We start from the raw sequence: 19,936 nt of genomic DNA on the forward strand, positions 1-19,936 counted from the left end.
TACTGGCCATCCAGCGTGGGTCAGCGTGTGACATGTGACCCCCAAGGGTGTCACCAAACAAAACCAGATCTCTGGCCCTCTTCTCTCTCTCTTCTCCCTCGGCTTGCTCTGGAGAGCAGCTCCAGCTCTCTCCTCTCGGTTCTTCAAAGGGCAACAAGGCCCCAGCCCAGGTCAGCTCTGCTTCCTGAGAAACCAGCTCTCTCGCTGGCCCACTACCAGCAGCCTGCAACCGCTCTTCTCCTCAAGAGCAGTGACCTGCTTCGGATTAACTGTGAGTGAACCAAATCCTCTTCAGAATCAGCAGCTACGACACAAGGCCAGCTGGTTTTCCAAGCAACAGGAGTCGTAGCAGAGTTAGCATGGAACAGCTAACTCAGGAGATAACTGCAAAGCAACACAGCCAGACAGGACTTTACTCCACCAGGAAACTCCCAACTCACTGGACTTTACACCAACACTGGAAAGGACCTCTTTGCTTGTTCCAAGGACTGGGTAACGTTAACTCACTGGGCCTAACCTTTCCCAGCACAGCATAGCACAACACAGCATAACTTGCTTAGTTAACTTTGTTAATGTACCTGTTGATTGATGTCTTGTTGTTGTAATGTTTGCTTAGGTTGTGGTCAGTCATACAGTTAATCAGGTACTCGTATGTTCACACACATAGTAGTACGTCTCAGTTCTAGAACCTGCATGAAGCTAACCTCCTCCCTCTAACCTGGTACCTTTAGATTACATGAGCTAGGCTAACAAAGAAACTCACACCTTCCCTCTCACACACCCCAGGTGGTCTCAGCGGCCATTTTGAGTAGTTTCTTTGTTTACCGCCATCTTGTGTAGTCTTCTTTGTTCAGGTCATGTGGTCACAGTGACCACTTTGAATCGGCCATCTTGCCTTTGTTTGTGTCCCCACAAACACACACACAAACACACACACACATACACACACCTGTATATACTAGATCAGACATTGTGTTTTACTCTGCTTCATTGTAAATAAATGCCTTTAAGTATAACTACTGGTGTGTTTAATGTTGCACAAGCGTGAATATTGCCAACCTCTACTTGGTAGAATTCCAATCCTTCAACTTTAACTTACTGTTGATTTGGTAATTTGGTTATAGTTAGTAAGCTAATGGTTAATCAGAGTTCCAGATTAATGGTAATAAATTGAGACTAAAACCATATTGGCTATTTTGCCTATTAGTTTAGGCTGGTGCCCCGTGAACTTTAATTAATTTTAAAGTTATTATTTAATATTAATATTTTTAATATTAATATTTTCTTAATTTATGATAGCCAATAAATTGATAAACAACCAAAATCCAACATATTTGTTGTCCAGCTCATGAGGTAGAGTTCAGACCCAACACTGCTCAACACAGACAATACTCATTTTAAATGATTGTTATTTTAGAGTAATTCATAAAAATGTTCTATTCATTGCTTTTATTTACTGCTTTTATTTATTGTTTTACTTATTGTTACTGTCCCATGTCTTTTAATATGTTTCTTCTGACATTTTAACTATATCTGGTTGGTTGGTTGTATGTATGTATGTTGTATGTATGGACTGGGAAGCTACGAATGAATTGCCCGTGGGGGATAAATAAAGTTGTATGAACTGAACTGAACAGAACTAAATGGTCTCCAGAGTCACAAGGATCAAAGTTTACACCAAAGGGTGAAACTCTGTCCCAATTTTCTATGTATGAAATCCCTTGACGGGGTCCAGACATTCCTTCCTGGTCCTATTGACGTCAGTACAGTCCTTAGTGCTGCCAACCTGCAAGCTTGGCATGCCCCCACACAAGGCACAGCACATAGACGCTTCATTTCCACAACAGTTATTTCGGCAATTCACACTTAATGTGGCCGAACAGAGGACTCAGCCTCACAGTCAGTCAGTCCGCATTATTATTGTGGATCTGTGATGTTTAACCATGTTGCTGGCGACCTGATCACATTTGTAAGAAACAACATAGAAAAGATTTGAATGCTTAAACGTTTGTCAGTACTAACATGCTATAACTCATTAGCTTGGATAAATTATCCATAATTGAACCGCTCAGTTCTTTTTTCAATAACTATGTGCACTAAAGTTTAATTAATTCAGATTTACCAGCATCGTAAACCAGCTGGACAGTTAAGCGGTGGAGACTCTGTCTATTCCCGCATTATTTACATTTTTTTAGCCTGGAAATGTCCACACATAAAAAATCAAAAAGGTTTTTCATAAAAGTATTCTGGGTTACGAATACTGTCATGTGAATTCTTTGCAGACTGTCCAGTGACTTGATTCACAGCACTTCTCTCCACATTTTTGGCTCTTTCTGGCTGCCTGACAGTGGGTATGCTTGTTTTCCTGCTCCAGTCCAACTTGTGAAGGTGGATCAGGTCTATCATTATCTGGTTCAGTATCGGACTCTGGGACAAACCGACAAGGCAGAACCGAAACACAACCGTTTGTTTACAGCAAGACATTCAAGGCGTGTAGTTGCCATGGTAGTTGCCGGCAAGGTGATCATTCAGAGCACACTGGGCTCTGATTGATCAGCTTCAGAGGGAGGTGACAGTCGTGACACCTGCCAACATGTTGACATTCCAACCCATGAGTACTCAGTCAGTAGTAACTGCTACATTATTACCTGAGAACTCATGAGTACTCATTACAGCCCTTTATGACTCAAACAGCTGATCTGCAGTGTAATACAGTGTGTGTGCACTTATGTGTAGGAATACAATAGTTCAATGGTTGAGGAACTGTAGTGCAAAAGGAAAGGGCTGTTTGACAACAACATAAGCAGTGAAAATATCCATAATACAGTATAATTCAACTGATATTTTTTTTTAGATTGGCATTTTTAAATGGATAAAATACATTTTTTCTGCTGACCCTGTCCACAGCAGCACATCACTCTGCTTCTGTGCCAGTATTCCTGTCTGCTTCTCCAAACTGGGAGTGTGCCAAGCCAGACCTACTGCAGGTAATACACTGACTCTGGCCATTTACCTCATACAATCCTGTTCAGTCAGTACATTTCTCTTTGCCAGTAGTATAAGAAAGATGCAGAATGGATTTTTTGGCTGCAGAGCTTAACAAATCCAGGTATCCTGATCCAAAAAGAAACTGGCTGTTGGAACTCATCCCTACGCCTGATGGACCCACAGAGACTTGTCACAAACTCTGCAACTTTACAAAGCTGTTTAGGCTCTTTTAGCAGATTTTTTGATTTTTCTCATTAACCCCTTTTCCAGCAGCTGTTTTCAGTGAATGTCCACTAAACGGCAGACACAGTTAGGGACTTTCTGGTGAATGGAGTACAGCATTTAGCAACTAAAGAGCCATATAATTTTCACTGTTTTGTGAGTTGGTGGGGACCAAAACGAAGCCAAACAGAGAGTGATTATTGTTGAACTTACATTTATCAGCTTGACATAAGTCCAAGTGGTGAAAACATCAAATAATGCTACTTTAACAAAAGGGAACTAAAGAATAACTCTTTCTCTTTACTGCAACCATGGGAATTATTGGGACAATCACAATGAATCTTTAATAAATTGAGGTTATACAGGTGAAACTAATGTGGAATGAGAGCTCAGAACAATCATGTCGTACAGAGTTTGATGGTTGAGTTAAAATCCAACAAAATACAGACAACATCTCTGCCCAGTTTCACTTTCCTCTCTGGGCTTTACAAGAGCCACCATTGATCCTCAGCATCACTCTCATTCATTTTCTCAAAGCACCTTTTCAAATCCATTTCACATAAATAGGAAAGAAGTGAGCACTTTCCTTGAAATGCAGCTGAGCCAACGGCATTCATAGCTACAGATTTATGTGTGTCTGAGGCAGCATGTCTGTACTGTAGCAAGGCCTCAGGGAAATGATAGAATTATTAGTCACTGGGTGTCTCAACCTCTCCATTGCAGGTAAAACATTATGACTGTACTCTATTCCTATAGAAGACTTAATTCCTACGTACCACTACTAATGTATCAAGGCTGTGTCACAACACTCCTCTCAACAGGAGACAGCGTTAAAAGAGACAAAGCCAGGAAAGAATAGTGCAGAGAATATAAAACATGCAAAGGCAGAAGAAAAGAGAAAGCCAAATTGGATAAGTCGGATCACAGAGAAACAGAAATACAGCTTCAGTTGAAACTGTTTCTTTCCTCTATCAGACAATGGACAAGAACTGGTGTTAGAACTGTGAGAGCCTGATGTATCAACACTTCAAGCTGGTCACACACCGTGTCCTGATGTTGCATTTCTGTAAACTGAGCTTAATCATTCTTTAACTTTAACTTCCTCACTGTGACAGAGACACACTGAATATTCTTTAGTTTGTTTTCATGCACTTACTGGCAGTGCATAACTTTTACGTGAGTCACTATCCGGGGCTGCTCTGCCAGAGGCAGATGTTGAGGAGATCCACGGACATTCACATTATAGTCACAAGGTATGCAAACAACTCCCCTGTCAACAAACACATACACACACAAGTTGGTGTGGCAGTCTTTACTCTGCAATCTTTCTTTATTCTGAATGAGCCTCTGATTGCATCTGTATTGCTGTCTGCAGCTACATGGTTTTGAAGAAATTAGGTCAGTCTCACAGCTTTGATATTGCCTTTCTCAATGTTACATCATTTTGAGGGGTTAATATAGAATTTAGCAGACACTAATTATGTTGTATTTATCATAACTGGATATGCTGCTTTGTCATGAGGGAACCATCCAGTCACCAGCACTCATTACATCACTGTTTTCCAACTTTCTTTTTAGTAGAGATAATATCTCATGTTTTATCCATGAAACAGATTGAGGTGAAAACACTGTTGTGTAACATTTATTACTCAACTATGTGACAAGATGAGATATATTAGAACTATTGTTGAAATAGCGTTGGTCTGATAAAATCATATAAACAGTTTCACCACATCACTAATATAGTAACTACCTGATGGAAAATCATATGCACATGAATTAAGATAAAGATACATAAATGATGTAAACAGGTAGGACAACAATAATGAATCAGAGCAGGCTGTTAATGTGTCCACCTTTAGATAAACTGCTGGTTTTGCTTGGCTCTTATTGGTTGGAGGGTTTAGATGAAGCCTGACTGCTAAAAGTCAGACACATACACTCAACAATCATTTTGTTAGGAACACGTGTTTATTCATACATTTATCCAAACAGCCAACAACAGTCTCTAGAGTTTTTACTCAGATTGGAGAAACAACAAAAACATCCAGTGAGCAGCAGCTCTGTGTTGATGACAGAGGTCAGAGGAGAAAGGACAGAAAGACTACGGTCACTCAGATAACCACTCTTTACAACTGCCCTGAGCAGAGACTCTTGAGAGTGAACAACACATCCAACCTACAACAGCAGAAGACCAAGGCAGGTTCCACTTCCTGTCATCAAGAACAGAAACATGAGGATGCAGTGGACACAGACTCACCAACTCTGGACAGCTGGTCTGATGGATGTGGATTTGTGCTGAGGCAGCAGATGGTAGGGTCAGAGTCTGCATCCATGGAGCCAACCTGCCTTGTGTCAACAGTTCAGGCTGGTGGTGGTGGTGGTGGTGTGATGAAGTGGGGAATGTTTTGGGTGGGCCTGAATGGGAGCTAGACCCAAGGCCTCAATCCTTACCTCCACACCAAATTGGCCCATCCTTTAGATGACACTATCCTGGTCTGAGGTAGTCTGTGGCAGCAAGAAACATCCGGGTGCAGCAACATCCCAACCTTGTGTGGAACTCACAAACCATAATGCAGCTCTCCCCGATGAGGCCCGGTCCCACCTGTCCAACACCGCTACAATCCCCCTATCAACAGACTTGGCAGCACCTCCACCACCTGCAGATGTCACTCAGGTGATCACCCAGGCAAGTACAAGGAAATGGAGCAAGCAGTCCCTGACAAAGTCCTCTTCCTCCTCTTGCCGCAGGCGGTTGAAGGAGGCTGTGATCTGGGGAAGTTCTGGAGGTCTCTCCGGAGAGAGCAGGGAATCCCTCTGCAAAAATGAATGCCGCTGCTTCAATACTACTACAGTACCCAGCTATAACCCCTAAACCACAGCCACTACCTGTGGCGGTGAATGCGCGCGTGTTGAGGTTACTGAAGGCGCTCTGCTCTGCCCTGACATAGCCCAGTCAACTTCCCCCCGACCACTCTTCTTCTGCTCAACTCTGATTATTGCCTGTAGAACTCATAAGGTGGCTCTCATTGACAACTTCAACCTGTTCTGAAATCACTGACCTCTTTTTAACAGAAATGGCATCCACTTAAACAAGCCTGGCTCTAGGATGCTGACTGCGAATATGCAGCACATGGTGCTTTCTTACCCATGTGACTGACTGTTGACATATCATACATGCCGCTCTGAAATGCCCTCTTCCCCTGGGGTCCCTGCCCACTCTGTCGAATGGCACACTAGCACAAACTACTGTTGTCCCACCTCTACATCACCCCCACAATCTCTCCCCTATAAGACCATTGCCAGTACCCTCAGTCTATCTAATATTAATCGCTGTGAGAACGCCAGAGAGCTATGTCATTCCTGTTATAATCGATAATCAACCACACAAATTACCTGCATTGGGAGGGGTGAATTTCCTAAATATTTGCACACTGGTATATGCTCAACAGTCACAGCGACCTATCTGTCACCATAAGGCAAAAATATCCCTGGGTAATACTAGGTCTTTGTCAAATAAGACCTTTATTTCAAATTAGATTTTTACCTGCCATAACCTGGACTTTCTATTTTTAACTGAGACATGGTCTGGTGAAGGTGATACAGCCACTTTTAATGACCTGTGTCCACCATACTGTTCTTTCATCAGCATCCCTAGGTGTAGTGGCACAGGGGGCGGAGTGGCTGTGGTCTTCAAGAATCAGTTTAAATAAACATTTTCAATCAGTCACTCCACATTTGAATCACAGTCTGTAAAAATTGAATCCACCCACTAAATATATAAAGACTTTATATTTGAATCCTCTGAATATCTGTCTAGTATTGCCCCACTGTACGACAGATTTTTAATCCTGGGTGATTTTAATATCCAGATGTGCTGCCCAGGCAAACCAATGGCAAACAAATTCAATCATGTCCTGGACTCTTTTGACCTTCTCCAGCACGCAACTGGAGCCATCCATGTACTAGGGCAAATACTTGACCTCATTATGTCATATGGCTTCACTATTGACAAACTTAACATTGAAGATGCATGCTTCCCCAATCATAAACCCGTTGTTTTCAATGCCACCCTATCGGGTTCTCTGCTTAGTGCCAAAACATCTGGCCACTACTCTCACCATATAAATTCTCACACTACACTTCACTTTGCCAAAGCTTATCAAAGAAAGGCCATCACATCATCCATTTCTTCTAATGCAGAGCCTCCTCTGAGCCCAGATAAATCAATCTTCCTCTTCCACTCCTCCCTTTCAACTAACCTGGACTCTGTAGATCCCCTCAAATATCCACATCCCAAACTTAAAACCTATCAGTGGCTGGATGATTCGACCCATTCCCTCAGGCAGGCCTGTCGTAAAGCTGAACGGAGAGGAGGAGGAAAAAAGATCACCTCTCAATTTCACTTGAAATATTTAAAAATTGTCTTGCCAATTATAAACAGCAGCCAAGAAAGCCAGGGCTAAATATTTCTCCGAGATCATCAGTAAACATTCTCACAGACCTAAAATTTTGTTCAGCACTATTGATTCTGTCCTCACTTCCAGCATCTCCCACAACAGTCTCTGCAAACCCTTATGAAAAGTTTTTGAATTTTTTCACAGAAAACATTGGAACCATTGTATCACTTTTCTCTCTCACTATTTTTGACACCCCACCTGTCCAGGTGATCTAGCCTACTTCAATCAATTCCAACAGGTCACTCTGCCCAGATGGAGAAATACTGTTATGAAAATGAAACTCACTACCTCTCCCCATGATGTTGTGCCCTCGCGCATCATAAAATATGCCTTCGACACAACTGGCTGTAGTGTTCAAGTCATTATCAACTCCTCCTTCCCCTCTGGCACCGTACCCACATGTTTTAAATATGCAGTTGTCCAGCCTCTGCTCAAAAACTATAATCTCGATGTTAAATGTCTAAATAACTATTGGCCCATTTCTAGACTGCCTTTTATCTCAAAATTACTGGAAAAATTGTTCTGTCACAACTGCATCCATTTCTGAATACTAACAATATCCTAGATCCATTCCAATCAGGGTTCAAAGCCCTCCACAGCACAGTAACAGCCTTGTTAAAGGTGACCAATGACCTACTGCTCACTGGCGACTCGGGAAAAATGTAATCCTCATTCTACTAGAGCTTAGTGCTGCCTTCAATAGAGTTGACCATGACAGTATTAAGGGTACTTCTATAAACTGCTTTGGATCCTACCTCATACACAGGACATTCTCAGTGGCTATAGACCAGTTCTCCTCCTCCTCTGCTCCTGTCACCAGTGGGGTTCCCCAAGGTTCCATCCTCGGGCCAGTCCTATTCAGCCCATACAGGCTCCCCCTTGGAAACATTATCAGAAAACATAACATCTCCTGTCATTTCTATGCTGACGATCCCACTAAAATCTACAGACTCCCTTCAACCTCTCCTGGACTGTTTCCAGGACATCAAAGCCTGGATGACAAACAACTTCCTTCAGTTAAACAGTAACAAAACTGAAGTACTTATATTTGGCCTCTCTAAATCCAGAACACACCTCACAAGTAAGCTTGACTATCTCATCCCATATGTGAAGCCTCACACTAAAAACCTGGGTGTAATGCTTGACTCTGAGCACTGCCTTGACAAACATCACCTCTGTTGTTAAAAGTAGTTACTTCCAGTTAAGAACCATTTCCAAACTGAAACCAATTCTGTCCTTCAATGACCTGGAGAAAGTTACCCATGCCTTTATAACTGTTCGACACAAGCACATCACCTCAGTCTTAGCCTTCCTTCACTGGCTTCCTGTTCACTTCAGAATCAATTCAAGACCCTGCTGATTACCTTTCAAGGGATAGTTCGGGTTTTTTGACATGGGCTTGTGTGAAGTAGTAATATATATCCAGCACATTACCTGCACTAGATTCGATTTAGTGCACTCCCAGTTAGGAAAGCCAACTGGGGGCAGCAGCAGAGTGGCACCGTTGCAGTGCACAGGGCCACCACCAGAAAAAACATGTTTTAGACAAATGGCCAATGAAACAATCAATGTGCACTCCGTAGGTGCGTTTGTGCGTAGGAATATGGTAATTCAGCAGTTGAAAAAACACAGTGCCAAAGGAAAGTGTTGTTTTCACAGGGCGATAAACTGAAATAAACTGACAATATTCTTTACAAAGCGTACATTGATATTGGATTTTTTCAGTGGGAGTTTTTAAAAGTGTCTAAAACACATTTCTTCTCATAGCCCCGCCCACAGCAACACATCGCTCTGCCACTCTGCTGGTGCCCCGGTCAGCTTTCCTAACGTCAAGCGCACTGATTAGAATCTAATGCAGGTAATGTACCGACTTTATATGACTACCTCACACAACCCAACATCAGAAAACCTGAACTATCCTTTTAAGGCTCTCAATGGTCAGGCCCCACCTTACATCTCAGATCTCATCCACTGGCACAACCTCGTCACTCCTACATGTCTCATGATCACGTCCAAAACTAAAAGGTGACAGAGCCTTTGCAGTTGCAGCTCCAAAACTGTGGAACCTTCTGCCACATGATATCAGATGTGCTCCTTCCATCTCCATTTTTAAATCTAGGGAAAAGACATATTTTTATTCACTGGCCTTTTAGCTTACTAACCTTCTAGTCCATTGTCATGTTCAAATTGAGCATTTGCTTCTTGTTGTCTTCTTGTTTGTGTTATTATACTTATATGTCTGTTATGTACTGTATACATTTGTTTTACCTGCTTGTTTTATATATTTTAATAGCCTTTTGTACAACACTTTGGTCAGCTCAAGCTGTGTTTAAATCTGCTACAGAAATAAAGTTGACTTGACTTGACTTGAATGTCTCAGTCTATCTGAGTATTGTTGCTGACCATTTTCATCCCTTCATGGCCACAGTTCACCATCTTCTAATGGCTCCTTCCAGCTGAATAATGCTCCACATCACAAATTGGTGTCATCAACATGACAGTGAGTTCAGTGAACTTCAGTGACCCTATCCCTCTTTAACTAATCCCTTCAACTCCAGTGCCACACACTTGGATGATTTGGGCTACATGAAGTGGCTGCAAGACCCTGTTAAATGTTTCAAAAGAGTCCATCTGCTCTGGAAAGAAAAGCAGTAAAAGTCATTTAAAGAAGGAAGTTCATTCCTCTCTGAATGTAAAAGCCCTACAGAAAGCGGTGCTTCATGCACTGGGCTCTATTTTTAAACTGCTCAAACATTTCCTCACAGAAACATAATGTCATCCTCAACCTTTGTGCAGCCATAGCTGCAATACAAGGCTGTAACAGCAGAACAACAACAACGCTGAGCACTGCAGACAGCCAGAGAACTCCACACATCCTATCCAGGTAGAATCTCTCCAAACAAGTTTTCTGTGTTTCGTTAGGGATCATTTGTATGATATTTGTCAGCTGCAAGGCTTTCAAAACATAATGTACTATCAAGTCCTTAACCTAATTTATGTGGATGAGTGTCCAAGGCCGTGCTGCGAGATCTCCTTATTAACCGCACTCCAATGCCAGATGGATCACTTTACTGCACTGTGCTGCGTTATTGAATCAAAAAGAAGAAAAAAAGAAAATTCTTGATATTACAGAAATTTTAAGGAGAACAGTGTGTGTGGCTGTAAACCCAATACCCTCTGCCACAACATACTGAGGACTCAGAGTAGAGAAATGCTTGCAAAACAATTTGCATTTTTAAGCATTTTTTCAAACGGCAGCAGAGTGGAAAATTAGCTGGCTCTCCTCATCAAAGCCCACAGAACTACACAGTGCACAGTACGCAAAATACAAGCCTTAATCTCAGTTTCCCCTTGAACCAACAGGCGTGAAAGGTTCTGTGTTCAACCTTTAAATTGCATGGTTGCACCTTTCTGTGTGGAGTGTGCATGTTCTTCCTGTGTGGTCCTCTCACAGTCCACAGACCTGTAGGTTAGGTTTATGTTGATTGGAGACTCTAAACCACCTGTATGTGGGAATATGAATGTGACGGGTTGTTTGTCTCTGTGTCGGCTCTGTGATAGACTGGCTACCTGTCCAGGGTGAATCCCACCGCTCACCCAGTGTCAGCTGGGATTGGCCCTCAAGAAGAAGCTGTATAGCTTATGGATGAGTGGAAGCTAGTTCTGTGTGAATGTGTGTGGGTAACTAAACTATAAAGTGGGCATTTAAGAATGTGGGTATTTTGTAATCATCAGTGCAATACAGCAACAAGTTCCCTAATCTCTGTCATAAGATGCTTAGTGCTCCACTATCATCCAAACAGTTTGACTCAGTCACACATACACTGTCCTGCTGCCAGAAATACTCACTAGTGTATGTGTGTGTGTGTGTGTGTGTGTGTGTGTGTGTGTGTGTGTGTGTGTGTGTGTGTGTATTAATCTGCCAATGAAAACAGTCTCCAACAAATGCACTATAACCTCCTGTTTGAGTAACATTACTGAAAACAACAGTGCCCTATGGTTACATGCCCCCCCCCTTCTGATCATGTGATCCTCCAATGTCACTGACTCATGGTCTGTGTTTTTCCTCTCTCCAGGTGATGCTGCTCAGGTTGATTGAGGAGCCAATAAAGAGAGGGAGAGGACTCTAGTTTTGTCTCTTTTCATTCCTGGCCTGACAACAGCAGCAGCAGCAGAGTGACCAAATGTAGCTTTTCGTTGTATTTTTTCCTTTACCCTTTTCTGGTGGGTCCAGTGGTTCAGTGTTTGCGGCTTTATTTCTGTTGTTAAGGGTTTCGTTTGGGGATGTTTGGTTAGGGTAGAGGGAAGAGCCCGGTTCCGACGACCCTGTAAGGGTTGGACCAGGCAAACTGGAGAGCATAGGCAAAATCTCCAGTTTGTAACAATAAGACCCTGTCTATTGATATTTGCTTGTTAATTATATAGAAAAGTAACATCAAAAGGACTGATTATGACTAATGTGTGAATCCTGTCCTCTCTGTGCCATGCTTGAATACACACACACACACACACACACACAAACTAGTCTTTTGCCCTTTCACTCTGCCCCTCTCAATATAAGAGTCATAAACTGCAACCCACATTCCAATCCTGAGCAGTGACCAGAAGAACACTCTTCACAGACACAGATCTAAGGAAGAATATAAAATGAAATATCTAACTGTTCTATAAAGCATGTGATGGTTCCATTCATTTAATGTTTTATGGTCATAGTGGAAGATGTGAGTTTATAGGTAAACTCTAGAATTAAAGGGGATAAAACAGTTGTGATCAATTCACACATTGCTCTTATTTCCTAGCTTTCAGACATGGCTCTTAGTTATTTGGCTCTAAGTTATTGGCTCTATGTCATCAGCTCTTAGCCTTTTTGCCATTTTGCACTTTCGTCCGTATCCTTTATTCTTTCTTTGCCACAGGCTCCAAGTAACATCCTGTTTGTCTACATGCGTGATCTTTTATATTCTTTATCTTTTATGAGCCAAGTCAAAACCAACTGAACCAAAACAACAGAAGTGCTTCAGAGTAATTTTGTAACTTTTTAATTGTCATCAAATTTTTTGAAGGTTTTTGACAGTTTTAGAGTTATCTGGCCAACACCAGTCTCCTTTAGTTATCCACCAAAGTTAAGCACTTAGAGTTTATTTCGCATCAACCCGCAAGAGAGACCAGCACATAACACATCTGCACGACCGCCTGCAGAGAAGCCGAGCAGAAATCAAGAGTGGCCGAGACAGAAAGTCTCCTGGCAAACTCCACCAGAGCCAAACTCCTGAGACACCGGCAGAATCCGTCACCGTGATAATGGGACACGGCTTCCAGGAGAATCCACCTAGATCCTGTGTCTCCAGGGTTACCATGGCAACCACAGCCACCTGGGTCATAGCCAAGGGTCTCCAGCTACAGCACAACTCACAGTAGGCCGGTCTTAACACTCATGATGGGGTTGATGTCGAAATATAGTAATATTTAATCATCAGATATCATTCGTAGACGTAGTATCATTAGCTGTATAGCCATAACATATTCTCTCCCACCACTGCCAACTCATCACACTGCTCATTTCATTATTATTTTCATCTTTGTGATTATCATATATGTCTGCCAGTGGAGGTGAGAGGAGAAGATCCCTGGACACTTAAAACTCCTGGGATCACAGGTCAGGAATGCCTTAAGATTTGTAGTACAATGGTTATGGCTAAAGAGGGGGGAGCGGTGGAGCAGCCACTTGGATCAGGTCAGGCCAGATCAACCCAGCCAGGGAGCTAACTAGATGAGTCACTATTTCAGTTGGAATGATCATTTTTTACATTTAATTCTCACTGAAACACATAAAAATGACAATGATGATGTGATATTGCACATCATCATATTTTAAAAATATTTTGATTAATTGTTCAGTTCTAATATCAAGTGTTCACAGCATGTATTGGTGACAATAGTCAAAGATCACTGTTATCAAAAATATGGAAATAAAGGAATATATCTTGTACCAAGAACTTTTGGCTCCTCCTCCTGTCTTTTCAGGTGACCTGCCCCAACTACACAGGAAGTGTTTCAGCTATGCGATTGATGGAACAAATATGCTCCTGTTTTAATCAATCCAGCTGTCTCCACAGCTGCGTAGTGGCTTGTTTCACTCACGCCATTTGCCTGCACACATGAATCAATGTGCATTTTCATGCTTTTTTATTCTCCTGTATTTTATGCACGTAACTACTCTGATTGTGTATTGAGCAGGTGATCTACAACACATCACTAGATACAGATGGAGCATTAAGCTGCTGCTGCTCTTCTCATGTGCTGTTCATGCTACAAATTCTGTGTAAACACAGTGTCAGTGGAGGAGGAGGGGATTATAAAAGTGCCAAAGGAAAGAAGGAGACAGTCTGCATCCTATGTTAGGTGAATGAATCACAACAACACATCAGATCCTCTTTGGATTGTGATACACTGAAATTAAAATGTATTTTTTATCTGGAGATGGCTGGAAGCTTCATGGGACCTTTACTCTAAGTACTACCCAGCTGATCTGCTAACTATTCAGCTGATCTGCTAACTACCCAGCTGATCTGCTAACTATTCAGCTGATCTGCTAACTACCCAGCTGATCTGCTAACTATTCAGCTGATCTGCTAGCTGGCGCTCTACACCCACATGAAGCAGAATGTAGGACAGACAGTGAACTAGAAAGTGACAGAGCATTAATAAGCATCTTGGTGGGAAAAACACAGTAGGCAGCGCTGCTGACACATAAATGCACCTGCGGTGCACTGACAAGGTGTAATAACTGGAGCATGCATTAGTTAGCACACCCAGCTCCTACAGCCTGCTGTAGTGAGTAAGATGTAGATCAGAGAACCTACAGTCCTCTACCAGCTTCTGATCCAACACTCAACATGGGGCTACATGGAGCTTAAACACGTGTGTGCATGTTTGAGTCTGTGTGTTTGTCTACACAACAGGGGTCATTTTCAATAAAATTTACCCAACTGAGGTTTTCTGGAGGTGTACCAAAACAAGGCTCAGAAAAGCAGGGCTTGTTTTGAAAAGCTTGGCTTGAGTTAGCCTGACCAACTGAAGCTCTGTGTCATAAAATTGCAGAACTAAAAAGATCAGACAAGCATACCATAAATCCATATAAATCCAATCCAGCACATTAAATGTCCGACAGAACTACTATCATTAACACATCAGGACAGAATTTATGGCAGCATGTTGTACCTCAGTGGTGAGCTGACACTGTGTTAGCTCAGTTTGTTGCAGCACTGCACATATTTAATTAATGTGAATTTTCTCTTGTATCATAGTAATAAAAACCTTAAGTATGACATATATAAGATGCAACCTGATTAGTTATGATTAACAATATAACTTTACTGATGCTGACAGCAGGTTCTAGTAACGCAAAAAGCAACACTGGGGTTTTTTGAGGTGAAGCAGCAGTGAAGCGTGAGTGACCGACCTGGTCGTCGTATCTGTAGGTTAGAAACTGATCCTCTGTGGCGTCCTCCATGAAACTGCCCTGAGGTGAGAGGGCGAACTCCGGCAGGAACACTGCACTCTCCGGCTGACTCTCTGCACACTGACGATAACACACACACACACACACACACACACAGAGAGAGAGAATTTCAATGACTCATTATCTCGGTGAAGTGCAAGAGAATAATATTACAGTAAGATCATGAACATGCACCAAATCTGTAGCACACACACACGCACACACACACACACACACACACACACACACAGTGTGACAGACACAGATCCCTCTACACACTCGTTAAGAAGACCCCTCGTTCTGCCGCTTTTGCTTGTTTACACTGAACCAAAAAACAACACAATGCCACCCAAGTCTGTGCTTTCAGATAGCCACAGACTCAGAGACCTGATGTGTAACTCAACAGCGTGTGTGCATGTCTCTCCCTCTCACACAGACCTGGATCTGGTTCTGTGACCAGTTCGTTCTCCTCCTCAACTCACAGGAGAGCAAAGCTGTGATCAGATGTGACCAAGCTGATTCTTCATAAACTCTGCTCCACCGTCAGTCTTATGCTGGATGTTTGAGAGACAGAGAGAGACTTTGTGAGTGTGTGTCCTGGCCACTTGAACTGTGTGTGAGAGAGATGATCCGCCATTAAGATTAGTGGGAGTGGTGTCTCCTACAGGCTTTTAGAGCCACTTAGAGACAGACACAGCAGAAGTGCCACTGGTATGTGTTTCCCTGGGGAGTGTCTAAGAAATGGCACACTTTCATCACTAACCTCTTGACTCTCTCTCTTTAGTTCTCTCTCTCTCTCTCTCTCTCAGATTCATCTGCTATACTGTGACGACCACAACTCAGTACATCAGCAGGTTTTTACCAGCAGCTGAATTATCCACAGAGGTGTCCTCCTCTCCATAACAAACACACCAGGAGATTAAAACCAGTAGAAACACCTATAAAGCAGTTTACCTTTAAAAAGCAGAGATTCACCGACACTCTTCAGTGACACAGGACAGGACGTCTCCAGCAGCTGGGAGCTGAGCTGTCTAACATTTCCTCAGCTTGTTTCTCTGATAACTTCAGATCCAGACGTCCGGCGACTAAAATCCTTCATCTGGTTCAAATGTATGTATTTTCATACATCAACATATGAGAGGTAACAGTTACACCGCTGTAGATTTAAGTCCCTGTACTCACCAATTAGAAGCTCATACACAGACCCTGATAGACACAAACCAACTGTGTCCCAGTTTTACATATGCTCAGACACATCAGATGCCAGTATGGACAGAGCTCTGGTCTGACTGAATGTACTGGACCAACAGGAAATGATGCAGGACGTCAGCTGACCATCACACTGTAAGAACACTGAAAATATTATTTACCAATTTAATTTATATTCCCCAATTTATTTATTTGATTTAAAGTTGAATCAATTAGTTGATCCACAGAAAAATAACTTGCAACTATTTTGAAAATGTATTCACTGCTGTGATGCTGAAAATCCTCGGGGTCCTGCTTGTGAGGACTTTCTCTTTTTTTCTCTTTTCAAGACAGTTAGACTGAATATCTGAAGATGTCCTGATGGATCTGATGCAATTTTTCGATATTTTATGATATTTTTAGACCAAAAAATTTCATTAGTTTCTTGAAATAATAATGCAAACAATAATAAAAATATACAGTTTTAGCTTTCTGAAATGAAAAACCATAATGTTGCTGTCCATATTTTTTTTAAAAATGAGCTGCCAGAATGAGATTAAATAAACTGAGAGAAGCATAAAAGAGGATCATGTTATGTGTGTCAGTGAAGCCTTCAGCCAATCATGATAAACCGCTGTCGTCACAGAGGTGGCCGTTACAGCCAGAGGAGAGACACTGCAGCACCTGACTCTGAAGGCGCCTTGTTCCTGGGATGTTTTAATGTCATGTGACATGGTGACGCTGCGCAGCGCAGACCCGGCGAAAGTCAAAATTTCTAACCAGCATGCATTACTTCAAGTCAGTGCAGTGCCGCATTAAGTCCAACGCACTTAAAGACTATGACTCATAATCCCAAGTGTGATGGACCCCTGACAGCTACTGGGCCTCAGTGCAGTGCAATGGCTGCACTATGGACAATTATGCCATTGGTAACAACGTGCTTCCAGTTTCTGTTGGAGAACACGAGAGTGTCCCAAAACTCTGTGTTACTTTGTATTCCCAAACCCTCCCCGTTAATGAAGAGACCTTCAACACTCGCAAGTGTGAGTCCTCAAAGAGTTACATTCTGTCACAGAGTGGGAGGGTGCAGGGGCCAGATAGGAATTGGACTGGGCCAATAAGTGCATCCCAGCCAGGTCCATCACCTTTTTGTGTCCCTTGGAAACACATTGTCGTTTGTGCTACTTGTTGCACATTTGTCCATTTGGTTGTGTTATGAGTATTTGAACGTTTTCTTAAGCTGCAGCATGTTGAGCTCTCTGGGCCACTGTGTGGTGCCATTTTGTTTCAATGTTTAACACTTTACAAGATCATTTCTATGGAGGACATGGACTCAAAAGGTTTGATTTTGGCCTCCTGCATTATTCACTGTGTATCTCTGCATAGAGACACAGCAGGGGAATATAATGATCAAAAGCAGAGCTGAGCTCTCACTGCAGGAGTGTGTGAAAACATGGATCAGAAGCTCATCAGGTAGAGAAACATCCATCCTGTACAGCTGTTCCTATTGTCATTAAAAGAATGTTTAAGGTTGCATTAATCATCTTTGTCCACTGGGGGCACAGAACGTCAAAACAAGCTAGCAAACATACAGCCACCACATATCCCCAGCTTCTAACTTTATCATGGCTAATGTATTAGTAAATATTTGTCAACTTACTCGTCCAGCAGACACTGAGACATTAGCTTTCATTTTGAGTCATGTGTCTGTCCAGTTGACACATATTAGCACAATATTCAGTCTCCTTTTAGTTCTGTTTTTGTCAGAAGTATCTGCTGTGTAGCAGCTGTGCTCCACTGAGTTCACCTGCTGGTCACTAATTTTGTCATTTGTTGCTGGGCAGGAGGTGAACAGGAGGTTTATCATTCAAGCTCTCGCCAAACGAGTTCACACAGTGCTGATTACGCCCACAGGTAAATCTGTGTTCTGCAGTATACCAGAGTTTTAAATCTGGTGTCTGTGGTGACTTTCCTGTGCTGTGCACTGGTTGTAATGTGTTTTACATCAATCATCGAGTTTGCCAGAGTTGAAGAGGGTGTTCTGCTGTCATAGTGTAAAGATTTGTGAAGGCTCAATTAAGCACTGGGCAGACAGCTGTATTATGTGTCCCCCTTCAAAAAATCCAGGGAACAACATACAGCTGTCTGTCAGGTGCTTGTGTTGAGCCTCCAGATATGTTCACAGTGCACATATAGATAACAGAACATGGTGTCAGGAGGTGCAATCGTCGCCACGGAGATGAAACAGCTACAGCAGCAGTAGGGAGGAGCCTGTGGTGTAAAAACTAAGAAAAGTTTCTGATGCTCCCAATAAAAAAAGAAACTCAGGGTTCAGAGAAAGGATCACAGTCTGACGAAGAAACTGATTGATGGTGAGAACAACAGAGACTAACATTGTTGTGGCTCTTCCTCATTGGACTGAGAGGGCAGAAATGGGTGTCTCCTTACTGCTCTTGGACAGGTTGTGAAATATTAGTAATAGGTTATGAAACTATTGCATTTACCTAAATAATGAATTATTATCTTGCAACCTCACACAATTAGTCGGCGCCCAGTAATGGTGGCACTGTAGCTCCTCCCTGCCTTAGCACCTCCTTCATTGTTTTAATTGTTTCCTTCATCCCTTTTTGTTTCCTTGCTTACTTCACTTGTTCCCTCTTTACCTCTTCATTTCATCTCTTTCCTTCTCTCATTTGCCATCTTACCGTCCTCTTGCTTCCTTTCTTCTATCCATGTATCCTGAATAACTTCCTTCTCTCCTTGCTTTATTGTTTATTTCCTTCCTCCTTCTTGTGTCCCTTATTTCCTACATTATTGCTTTCTTTCCCCTGTGTTTTTCTTTTTTACTCATGTCCTTCTTTCTAAGCATGTTGGTTCTTTTTTCACCATTTTACCCATTGCTACCAACAGTTCGATTGTTGTGTTCGAAAGACTAAAACAAATTCTTCCTTTTCTTATGCTGGACTAAATGAAGGCTCAGAAACATGTTTTCTAAAGTCATTTACAGATAAAGAGCTTGGTGGACGTGACAGACACCCACATTGTTCACAACAACATTGACTCATGAATGAGCAGGACCTGGTGTTAAGTCTACTTAAGGCACTAAAACTGTGTTCTGCTTTTGCTGAGGAGCACAGCAGTACAAGAGGAAGACTAAACAAAAAGTTAGGTGATAGAGCTTTGAGAGATTAATGATGGTGCTGGATGGACAATGAAACTTCAGACTGGGCAGTCTCTTTAAAAACGGTCTTATATTTTCCAGACAGGTGATTGAGAGTGCCAAGTTCATGGATCAGATTCAGTGCATCAGACATAACAGGGGATGAGCTGAGGCTGTCTGATTTACAAGGATGACACACTGAGGATCACAATGGATATTCAAAGCAAGAGGAGGTTGCTTCTCTCTGAGAACTTCTTTAACTCCTACTTTCACTGGACATGTTTGCAGCTCCACCTTAGGTCGTAGGACAAGAGCAAGTCAACTGCAGGAGGACATCAGTTGCCAACTGAGCCAAATCCTTTCCTGTTGTTGAAGACACCTCATATAGACCTGTAAAGTCTTCATGAGGCACACGAT

The 19,936-nt window shown here is 42.3% G+C and overlaps 1 protein-coding gene across 1 annotated transcript in view; it reads right to left on the minus strand.

The window, feature by feature from the left end:
• LOC111221332 (ADAMTS-like protein 3) overlaps positions 1-19,936 on the minus strand; it is a 229,564-nt gene that overhangs the window by 177,330 nt on the left and 32,298 nt on the right. The window contains exon 3 of the mRNA XM_022744695.1: positions 15,133-15,252. Within this exon, the coding sequence (XP_022600416.1) occupies positions 15,133-15,252 (120 nt within the window). The remainder of the gene's footprint in view (positions 1-15,132; positions 15,253-19,936) is intronic.

Source organism: Seriola dumerili, unplaced genomic scaffold, assembly GCF_002260705.1.
Source record: "Seriola dumerili isolate Sdu_G_001 unplaced genomic scaffold, Sdu_1.0 BDQW01000003.1, whole genome shotgun sequence".
Lineage (NCBI taxonomy): Eukaryota > Metazoa > Chordata > Actinopteri > Carangiformes > Carangidae > Seriola > Seriola dumerili.